We start from the raw sequence: 10,704 nt of genomic DNA, 5'->3' as shown, positions 1-10,704 counted from the left end.
TTTTTTTTTTTTTTTTTCCTTTGTATTCTAAAAAAAAAAAATTGGGCCACTCATTTTTTTTTTTTTTTTTTTTTTTTACTTTTTCCCCTCTGAATTCGGAGAAAAAAAAATCTGAGCTACTGAAAAAAAAAAAAAAACCTGACTTTTTTTTTTTTTTCCAGTGGCCCTAATCCTCTTCCGTTATACGCAATGTTACAATATATACAATGCAATTTCCACCAGCTAATTTAAAATGTTAAGAATGGATAAACTCTCTATAACACTGTTTGAAAGTTGTTTGACTTTTTAGTATTAATGTAAAGTTCTCCTTGTATCTTCTGGTTGTGTTGGGTCTTTTGGGCTTAATTTGAGGTTCCAGTCAATATGTTATATTGCTTCCTTCCTCTCCTGGGTTTTAAGTGACTTTCCGTTGAACTTCCTGCCCCTGAAGTGTTTTTGTTTACTTTTCATAAATTCTATTTAACTTATTAGCAGTTTCCTGTCCACTTAGTCCAGTTTTTGGACTGTTTTCTCCAACCTTGGACTACTTGAATCCAGGGGAGATGTGAGGTACGTTTACTGTTTCTCTGTGTCTATATGTGAAGCAACCCAAGCATAGGCTTATCTAAAGAAACAGACTAAGAGAGAAGCCTCCACCTGCAGAGCTCTGTACGGTAACGTTGAGTGTGATGGCAGAATATCTATTAAGTCAGTAGAGATTTTAAGATGCGGCTCCGTTTCACTGTGAATTCCTTTAATTAAGTGAATGAAGGTATCGGAGGCATTCCTTTTGAAGATTAAAAAGCAGTTCTGCACGGATCCAAAGGCGTCTTTGATATTTCCAGCCGTTTGATGAAAGGCATGCAAACTAGTTACGCTTTTAAGCTGACAGAAACTCGGAGGATGCAGCAATGAATGGGTTTTGTTTATATTGTGACCCGCTGCAAAATATTCACTTCCTGCTTTTATTAATGGTGCAAGACGAGAGGATTAGAGGATTAGATTGATCTGTATCTTTATTTGTGTATCCCTGGAGACATATCTGATGACATTTTCTTCATTCTTCCACCAGTGATGTCTTTCTTCCCTTTTTACATAAAACATTCTCTTTGAATAGAATCATGAAGTTTATCTATTCTCCTTTCAGTAGAACATATATTATTCCATCGATGAAATCAAGAAGGCAAGCCAGGCCCCAGAAGATCTGAAGAAGTAGAAAACAAAAATCAGTGACGGATTTCTTAAAAGACAACACAAGAGCAAATTTAAAATCTTTCAACTTATCCTTGTGATTATAAATATCGCTATATTGCTTATGATTATGAATTCTTTAATAAAACCCGTGTTAAACACATATCCAGTGTGTTTAAAAAACACCTTATTTTCAAGTGAATTCAAACTAGAAGTGTCAGCTGGATGCTGTTAAATACAATTTTAACTGATCATCAGCTAATCTGCTCAGATTTTTTAAACTGTTTTTTTCAACCATGATCTCAGAAAAAAATTACTGTTATTATAAAGACATTGTTTGTTTTGGGGTTTCTCTTTTCTTTTTGGTCTTTTTTGAGCATTTGGCTGGTCTGGAGCATACGTGCGTTTTAACAAAACGCTATGTAAGAAAGCCACTACTAATGACCTCAAAGAAGAAACTGTTACCACATATTAGCCTCTTCTTTTTTTTTTTTTTTAGACGAAGAAATAGGTTGTCTGGAGTTTTGCAAGGGCTTTGAAAAAATGTCTTTGTTTTTTGCACTCTTGTCTATTCTGAAGAATTTAAGGTAAGTATTAGTACAAGCTAACTCTAAGGCTAAAAAGTCATGACCTATCAGAAGATGTTCTTGTATGTTTATGAAAAATGTTACGTTTTCTTTTTGCTTATGTATCAATTTCTGACACAAAACCTGTTCTCTTCCTTGAAAAGGTGAGCATCAGAAAAATGAATTATTGTTACAACTTATTTTAAACGCAGATTAGCTGATTATTTTAGTAGCTTTGGCTTCCAGTAAGGGTGTGCTTGAGGTGAAAATAGACCTGGATCTGACTTTTCGTCGTCTTTGACTGGACGGCTAAAGAAGTTTATAGACAAATGACTAATGATAATTCACAGATAACAGCAAAACGTTTGGAAAAACAAGTTTTCCACTGCAAGTCAGGCATCTGAAAACAGCTCCCCAGGGTGAGCAAAACTTTATAGAGGTTTTGCTCTATTGAAAACTCATGACAGCACCGTCTGGGTTTTCCCAACTTGTTTAAGTGTTATCATTTTGGTTCTTAAGGAACTAGTTAAAAAAAAAAAAATCTCTCTTTTATTATTAGGGAAATTTATAACACTAACGGACACAAGACGGGTTTAGTCCGACTTAATGTCAGACAGGAAGGAGGAATGTTTTTGTGCAGTGTCCGTAAACATCTGTTCTTTGCAGTAACACCGAATCGACGCCTGGTGGAAGCAATGAGCGCGGACGTCTCTCTGACGTCACAAACATGGCGGCGCCCTTTAGCTTGGCCGGTAGGGTCATTTCCGTTTCCAGAAAACTCGGCCGTTTTCTGATTAATTCAGTGTTTATCGCTCAGGCGGGGACAGTGGTCCGCAACATGGACACGGAAAGACCAGCCAAGGTTCGACAGCGATGCTCTTCTTCACTCTTCTGTTGTTTCGTCTTCTGTTGTTTCGTAACATTTACTACTTGAAACATAAAACGTGCCTTTGTATATAATTCGCAGTCGAGATTAAACTTCTCCATTTAGGTGCCGTTGTGTTGCGCAGCTGCAATATAACCGTCATGCTCACACAGCCGCGGATACAGATAATGATGTCTGTTGTGACGTTTCTCCTCCACAGCTGGAGTTTGCAGTTCAGATGACATGTGAAAGTTGTGCGGAGAAAGTTAGAGCCGCTCTGGAGGGTAAACCAGGTGAGGAAGCTCAAACTGTGAAACTTACTGCTGATTTTTATTTTTTAAATCCTGTTTGTGCAATTCTGTTATTTCAACACCTCCAGTGTTTGTGACTGTTGGCTTTTTGTGCCTACCAAAGAAACTTTGCTCAAAGAACTGCCGGACTGGTTTCATAGTTGTTTTTGATGCGAGTCGTTTTTTACAAAGCATTTTTTTTTTTTTTTTTGCATTTCCAAACCAAAATAATAAAATAAATTCCAAGTGCTATAAATATTTTTGCATGCTGACTAAAAAACATATAAGACAAGAAGCAAGCAAACAATTCTGGGATAACTTCTGTTCTTGAATTTACATTGAAGGTGAAAATTCGTGACCCCAAATTACCAGAAGAAAAAAAAAATCAACCTTTCTAATATATTTGATTGATTTTTATGTTTTTATTCTGTGGGGGTTAAAATAAATGTCAGCTAATCGGCATTTAACAATCGATGTACTGAGCCAAAAGCTCATTTTTGTTTATGTGTAACACATATTCACTGTTATAATCAGTGACAGATAATATTCTTCCTGAAAGCAAAAACAACATTGAGCCTTTATTTTCTAATTGACTTATTGTTAAAGACGTATATTATTTCAAATGTTTCATTAAAATTTAACATTGCATGAGCTAATCAGGCATGCTTCATTTATTTATAGAAAACATTAACTTACAGACAATTAACACAAATTAATAAATTCCACAAATGTTTTAGCAAGTTAAACAAGATTTTGTGAGACCAAATCTTTGCCTCTAAGTATCACCATGTCGTTAACTGGAATGGAGCAGAAAGTTATAAATAATTTGAATATTTTGATGTTATCATTGAAAATTCTTAAAACTACAGCCCTCAACAGCAACTAAAAGGCATAAAAAAAAAACGAGCTAACTAACCATTAGCACAAACACCATTTAAGCAGCTGGAACGCAAATTGCAGCTAAAATTGTTACTGCATTCCTTGACAGGTTTTAGCTGTAAGACCTACTGTCCAGTGTGTATAAACGATATTAAGTGACAACAATTATTCAATTTAAAATGATTAAACACATTGCAAATATACAGCGGTTGTTCTAAGTTTTTGATGGAGTGTTGTGTGCTTTGCAGGAGTACAGTCAGTCAGCATCGATCTCAGTAAAGAGGAGGTCCTGGTTGAGGCTGCGCTCACCAGCACAGAGGTTCAGTCTCTCATTGAGAGGACGGGGCGCCGGGCCGTGCTGAAGGGGATCGGTGGATCAAAGCAAGGTGAGAACCACAGAGGAGGGAAAAAAAAAAAATCTGATGCTTCTGGGGGAAAAAAAAAAAAGAAAAACTGCCACAAATGTCCAGAGAGTTTCTCTAGCTAAATAATTTAACTGAAGTGCCAGTATGTCAATATCCACCCAAGTTATTGTCAGCTGTGTATTCTCTCATCCTGCGAGCATCCATGATGAGAGAATATGTAAAACAAAATAATTCTATCGTCCAAACTAGTGATGCACGATAAACATGCAATAACATCGGTGTCGGCGAAGCAGCAGCAGCAGTTCAGTCAGGATTACGTAGCTTCAAAAGCCCGACAGCAGAAAAATGTAAAGACTTGCAGCAGCGATAAGGTCTGGACTTTGATCTCACTACAACTCTTTCATTGTTGGTGTTTTATTGTACCCACATCTTATCAGTTCCTTTAATTTTACTCTAGATCCAATAGGAAGTATTAATACCCTCCTCTCCTGGGTGCATTGGAATTGAATTTGCTTTTCTCTATGAGCTGCAAAGAAAAATTCTGGCTGCTTTGTAACATTACGTCTACAGTCTCAGTGGCATTTCCAAGACAGGTCTTGCTTAAAAACCGAATGTAGCCTCTATTTGAATCAAGTTAATTTCCACAGTGTTTTTGTAACGGTAATAATGATAAAAATAGGTCAAATACTAGTGAGGCGAGGGCTAATTGCATTCTCCTCGTTTGGCAAGAAGGATGTTTGCAAAGATCCACCCTTTTGTAATTACTTGACTGTTTAAGTGAATTGGTTAAAAGACAGAAATGCTCATTAATGTCACGATATATATGTAGGTGGTTAACAGTGCAGACATGTGTGCTGTAATTTGTGACAAATCTCTTAAAAATGAATTATTGTTACAATTTATTTTAAACGTAGATTAGCAGATTATTTTAGTAGCTTTGGCTTCCAGTAAGGGTGTGCTTGAGATGAAAATAGACCTGGATCTGACTTTTCGTCGTCTTTGACTGGACGGCTAAAAAAGTTTATAGACAACTGACTAATGATAAGTCACAGATAACAGCAAAACATTTGGAAAAACAAGTTTTCTACTGCAAGTCTGAGCTAATATAGAAATGTGAAATATTTAAACTCAAGTGGCTCCGTTTAAAAGAGGAAAAAAATCTAAATAAATCAGCTATGACAACTCTTACGATGTGTGTGTGTGCGTGTGTGTGTTTAACAGATCTGGGTGCAGCCGTGGCCATGCTGTCTGGAGCCGGATCGATTCAGGGCGTGGTGCGTTTCTTGCAGGTGTCCGAAGAAGACTGCCTGATCGACGGGACCATCGACGGCCTGGAGCCCGGGCCCCACGGCCTGCACGTCCACACGCTGGGCGACCTCACACAGGACTGCCTCAGGTGGGAGCGCCGGCTCACTGACGACCTGTCAGGCGAAAGCAAATTAAATTTGATCAAGAAAATTAAAAACCGAGCCTCCAGGCGAAGTTTCACAGCTCCGCGCCAAGTTGAGATTTGAGTTGCAAACAAAACTTTGAGGCGTCTCCTGAAGTTATTCTGCGGTTTGTTGCATCTCCATTACCTTATACGTCAGATCAATGCAGTGACGTCTTATGCAGAGGTAATCTCTTGTTCCTCTGAGTTTGTCCCAGGTTGTTTGTTTACAAAAAAAAAAAAGCTGTGGAAATGAATAAAAAGATTGGTGACATATCCAGTGTTATTAATTTTTTTCCTTCCTCAAAACAAAATAGCAAAAGCCTCCACGAGGGGTTTAAAAGGCATATAAGCCATTTTATTCTCGTCATCCGATTAAAGTGAGTTTGTCCTTCCTCTGCAGCTGCGGAGAGCACTACAACCCATTTGGGAAACAGCATGGAGGTCCGGGTGACTCTGAACGGGTACACAATCAATTTGTCAACTTTTTTTTTTTTTTTCTGTTTTATTAATTTATTTTTCCTCCCAAGCTTCCTAAACGGACTCGCTGTGTAATCCTTCTGTTTTATAAGTGGATTCGATGACGTGCTTCATGTCCGCCTGGGGCAGAGCGGGTTGAAATGAAGTTTTGAAACAATAATAGGAAAAAGTTCCCAGGTATTGATTGGATCCTTCCTGGAATACAGCAGATGCGGCGCAGTTTTCCCTCAAACTGCTGTTCTGTTGCAGATCGTGAATTCAGCAAAGTGAGGAGGAGTCTGGCTTCATTTTGCTTTAGCACTTTGTCTCTAGTATGCATAAAGCTGTGGAAAAAAGGTTTGTTTGTGGATTTTTGTCACAAATAAATGCTTGTAGCTAACAAACTTTAATATATCAGACAATGATAGCCTGAGTAAACGCGTCACGTTTTCAAATGAGGGTTTCATTTATTAAGAAGTGAAGCTAATCTAAAACAACCTGGCCCTACTAATTTTATAAAAAAAATTAATTCTTTTTCACAAACCACACCCTGGCCTATTTTCTACCAGACCCACAGCTTTTTATATGTCTTTTCTTTCTCGCAGCACTGTGTTATATTTCTACAGATGATTTCAACTGCGTCATCTGTTTAAATCTTCTTACACTGCGTGTTTTTGCAGCATGTAGGTGATTTGGGGAACATAGTGGCTGGACCAGATGGCCGAGCTTCATTCAGATTAGAGGACAGACAGCTGAAGGTACCACCTGAGCAAACATGACGTATTTGACCGTGGCACCACACGGAGCTAACCAGCTCCGGCATTTTTCCTGCAGGTCTGGGACGTGATTGGTCGATCTCTGGTCGTGGACTCCGGGGAAGACGACCTGGGTCGAGGCGGTCACTCTCTCTCCAAGCTGACTGGAAACTCTGGTGACGGGTTCGTACTTTTGAAGATCAGACGGATGTGCAAAATGTTTGAAGGGGTGGACGGTGTAGCAGAAATATTTAAATTTGTTGCTAATTCATCAACCAAACAAGGAACACCACTGACCTGCTATGCTTAAAGGTGCTTTATTAAACTTTGTTTTCGGTGTAACTGGAATATTTTTTTTCTGAAAGCCGTTAGCATCTGCGATTTAATGCTAACCATGTGTTGGCAGTAATCAGAAGGACTAAATAAAACAGGAAATGTGGAGGTAACGTTATCTGTGCTACGGGAGCAGGTGTTTGAAGTTCAACCCATCTAGAAAAAGGTTAAATTAATTTGTACTTTGTTGACAGAAAGCTAACAAAAGGACAGATTTTTTTTCTGAAAAGATGTCATACAAGTTTACAGTTAAAAAGCTAAAGAGGATTCGACAGCGTAGAATAGGCAAGTTCAGTTATTACTGGCCATTTTAGAGTTAAACTTGATGCCAAAATTACAGTAAAGTAAAATCACAGTTATGTCTGAAGGATATTGCTATAGTGAAGTCTCTAATAGGATTAACGCTGCAGGATATTAGGAAAACTATTGCTATTGCAATGACAATATAAGTTATGATGAACCCACATTGGCCTCAAAACTATTTTTTTTCCATCAATGTCATGTCCCCATTTTGGTGGCTGAAATTTATGAGTTGTGGACATGAACACGGCTGACTTACCCATGGGGAGCATCTGGAGGTTTCCTGATGGACCGGTCTGTTTGTGGTCGGACTGGCCGGAGGTTAGAATGTGGTTAGATAGTCAGTAAATTACTTCCTGTGTGTTTAGCGCTTTTCTTGCGTTGAATTTTGAAGTTTGCCATTGTTTCTGTTATGTAGCAGATTAGGACAGTGTCAGCTGAGGAAGTTGTAAATGAGGGGCAGGAATGGCAGCTGGAGAAGGAGGAGATGGATGCGGAGGGACAGGAGAGGGAGATGGGAGAGGAAGTCAGGAAGCAGGAGCCACTAAAATAAAAATAAAAAAGTGCCAGGTACAGATGAGGTGTGTGGGATTGGATTGGGGCACGATCCTCTTAAAATCCAAGGATTGTGGTCCAAATCTCGGCTTTTCAACATCTGAAAACAATTTGAGAAAATCTTGATTTCCCTTCAAGCACATAAACAAAGTTTATCCAGAGTGAATTTTCTGAACACTCACTAACCTGATGATGATCACTAACCTGATCATTTTGTTCTTGTCCTCAAGTGATCTTTGATCACAAACTTGAAAGGCTCACTGTGGATAAAACTACTTTTGCCAAACCTGTCAGGAGAAATTTAAGTATATTTTTTAGGTTATTTTTGTAACGCATCATCTGTTAAAAATTCTAGGTTTTCACTAAAAGAGGGTGAGATGCCATCATCTATTTTCATTATCTAGATGAAAGTTATGGCGTTTTACTTTGGTTGACGGACTGACTTTATTTTTTTATTTTGTCATTAAGTACATAAGCGCCCACAGTTTTGATTGTTGAAAAAGAATCCATACTGCAAATAAAGATCTTTTTCTTTCCTCTTTCTCGCCTGTGCTCCCATTCTATTATTTTACAATATTTGGAGCTTTCAGTTCATGACAGATAAAAAGTTGGAACAGCAGAATAAACTCAATGCTGTTTATGTATCAAAAAAAAAAGCCTAAAAACAGTGGTGACATGGATGAGTTTGGGCTGTTACTGGAAGCGTTTCTAGTGCCAAAAACCAACTCTGCTTTAGAAGATTGTAGCATTGTTCAACAAACGGAGCAACGTGGATTTGTAATTATTTACGCTTGACAGTTTGTCGCACATTAATCGGATCTCTTATCTTTCATTCCTGAAATTTTCTCTGTCGTTTCTGTGACGTTCGCAGGCTGGCCTGTGGGATCATCGCCAGATCGGCGGGCCTTTTCCAGAATCCCAAAAAGATTTGCGCGTGCGACGGGGTCACGCTGTGGGAGGAGAGAGACCGGCCGGTTGCCGGGAAAGGTCGGAGCAAGATAAACCCAGAGACGCCGCCGGCACACCTCTGACTCTTCACAAAAACGGACATTTTGATGACAGCAGTTCAGAGCCCTGAAAGAAGACTGAGCACTTAGAAAAGTCTTGAAATTGCAATAACCATGCCGTCCTATGATTACTTCTAACGCACAAAAGCAGGTGTGGCAAACATTATATTGCTTTGTAAAAGGTGTATTAGGAAAACCTTCTAAAGCATAGAAAAAAAAAACACTTTACTGCAGACCTTCCTTCAGCTCCAGCATTAGATAAATACCTGTCCTCATAGCATGTTCATTTGTGAAGCTTTGTTTGAGAGTTTTGCTGAAGAGATTCGAATCTGGAACACCAACTGCATTTGGAGCGAACCCATTTTGCGTCTTAATCGGTTCAGTTTAAATCCGCAAGGGCGATGCGAGTGGCTGGAGTCGGAGATTAAAGGAGCAGCAGGAGGAAGACTCCAGATTGAAAGGGCAAAAGGGGCTAATTGAGAGAGGAAGGCCTTTAGGGACTGCGCTCTCAGCAGTTTTTTTTTTTCTTTTCTTCCAGCATTCAGTACGGAGTTTCTTTACTGCTGCTGCTGCCGCCGCCAACGTTAGGATCATAAAACTCAAGTGACATTCCCATTTCTCTTGTCTTGTGACATTTTCTTTGACAAATGAATGTATTATGATAACCAAACTACAACCTGCTTACTGTCAGTATATATTTCTATTTGATTAAAAAATCCATGATGGTGTGTGATGTGTTGGCTGTGTGTGTGCGTGTAGCAAATTTGACATTGATTTTTTTTTTTTTTTACAAATTGAGTATTTGTCTTGTTCTGCTGATGCCTGAATAGGCTTATTGAATGCCCTCCAAAATGTTAAATTGCTCTCTTTTCTTTCTTTCCCCTGCATTTGTTTCTGAGCTACAGTGCCAGCCAAAAAGTATTCATATCCTTTTTCCATGTTTACAAACTACTTTTGTGGATTGGAAGGAAAATAATACGTTTTCAAGACATTGTACAAATTAAAAAAAATTAACTTGTGAAGTATATTTTAATACAAAACACTTTATTTACTTTTTGGTAAATAACAGCAGTATCTGATATTAAAATCGCCCCAAAATTTTCATGTCAGTGAATCGCTACTCATTAGGCGACTTGTGGATCCTATTGGTTCCACTGAATATATCAGAAAATGAAATACAAATCAGTAAAGTTCATTTGTATAGCACATTTCAGCAACAAGACAGTTGAAAATGCTTTTATATCATAAGAAAAATAACGTAATAAAACAGTCAACAGTTGAGAAAGCATTAACAAAGGTTACAGTTTGACAAATGCCATCATGAAAGTCATTTATTATGGTTCAAAAGCAACTAAATAGGCAGTGTTTGACTCTAGATAGATTTAAAGGAGCTCAGTGTTTCAGCTGTTTTGCAGTTTTCTGGAAGTTCCAGATTTGTGGTGCATAGAAGCTGAATGCTGCTTCAAACAACTTCACATTGCATTACTTTGTGTTGGTATATCACTGGCTACTGTATAATTTTACTTCCTTAAAAAACGAAGTGTCTTTTTAATGACAAAGTTTGATTTAATTTGTAAACTTTTTATGAACTACATTGTGAAAAAAGAAGACCCTTTTACACATGATCAAAAGTCAATTTTTTGCTCATTTCCATCAGTCTTCTCGCACTTGTTGCTCTCCTTTGAGCCCAGCACGGTGGGTGTGAGCCATCCTTTTCCACTGCGGTAGCAG

The 10,704-nt window shown here is 38.3% G+C and overlaps 1 protein-coding gene and 1 long non-coding RNA gene across 4 annotated transcripts; one reads left to right on the top strand and one right to left on the bottom strand.

Annotated features, from left to right (window-relative positions):
- Positions 1-451: 451 nt before the first annotated feature.
- ccs (copper chaperone for superoxide dismutase) lies at positions 452-9,706 on the top strand. Of its 3 annotated transcripts, none has more exons than XM_008427902.2 (8): positions 452-549; positions 2,822-2,894; positions 4,019-4,156; positions 5,357-5,531; positions 5,968-6,028; positions 6,704-6,781; positions 6,858-6,961; positions 8,838-9,706. In XM_008427902.2, exons 2-8 carry the CDS (start codon positions 2,840-2,842, stop codon positions 8,995-8,997), a joined length of 771 nt encoding a protein of 256 aa, XP_008426124.1. In that variant the 5' UTR covers positions 452-549; positions 2,822-2,839; the 3' UTR covers positions 8,998-9,706. The 3 variants fall into 3 exon arrangements, with proteins under 3 accessions (XP_008426124.1, XP_008426123.1, XP_008426122.1); XM_008427901.2 differs by lacking the exons at positions 452-549; positions 8,838-9,706 and adding exons at positions 2,373-2,598; positions 7,830-7,961; XM_008427900.2 differs by lacking the exon at positions 452-549 and adding an exon at positions 2,387-2,598.
- On the bottom strand, positions 970-5,412 carry LOC103475921 (uncharacterized). Its single transcript, XR_535375.1, has 3 exons — positions 5,325-5,412; positions 4,080-4,198; positions 970-1,183 (listed from the first exon to the last, which is right to left on the bottom strand). It is a non-coding gene; the product is annotated as an uncharacterized LOC103475921 (long non-coding RNA).
- Positions 9,707-10,704: the final 998 nt, after the last annotated feature.

This window comes from Poecilia reticulata, linkage group LG14, assembly GCF_000633615.1.
Source record: "Poecilia reticulata strain Guanapo linkage group LG14, Guppy_female_1.0+MT, whole genome shotgun sequence".
NCBI lineage: Eukaryota > Metazoa > Chordata > Actinopteri > Cyprinodontiformes > Poeciliidae > Poecilia > Poecilia reticulata.
Note: the sequence above shows the minus strand (reverse complement) of the source record. Positions and strands in the feature narration are given on the sequence as shown.

Bases quoted from the DNA above. Each gene is read 5' to 3' on its own strand.
- ccs (XM_008427900.2), top strand. From the start codon at position 2,464: ATGGCGGCGCCCTTTAGCTTGGCCGGTAGGGTCATTTCCGTTTCCAGA. The intron at 2,599-2,821 runs GTTCGACAGCGA...TCTCCTCCACAG, and splicing joins ACACGGAAAGACCAGCCAAG to CTGGAGTTTGCAGTTCAGAT. The intron at 6,782-6,857 runs GTACCACCTGAG...TTTTTCCTGCAG, and splicing joins TAGAGGACAGACAGCTGAAG to GTCTGGGACGTGATTGGTCG.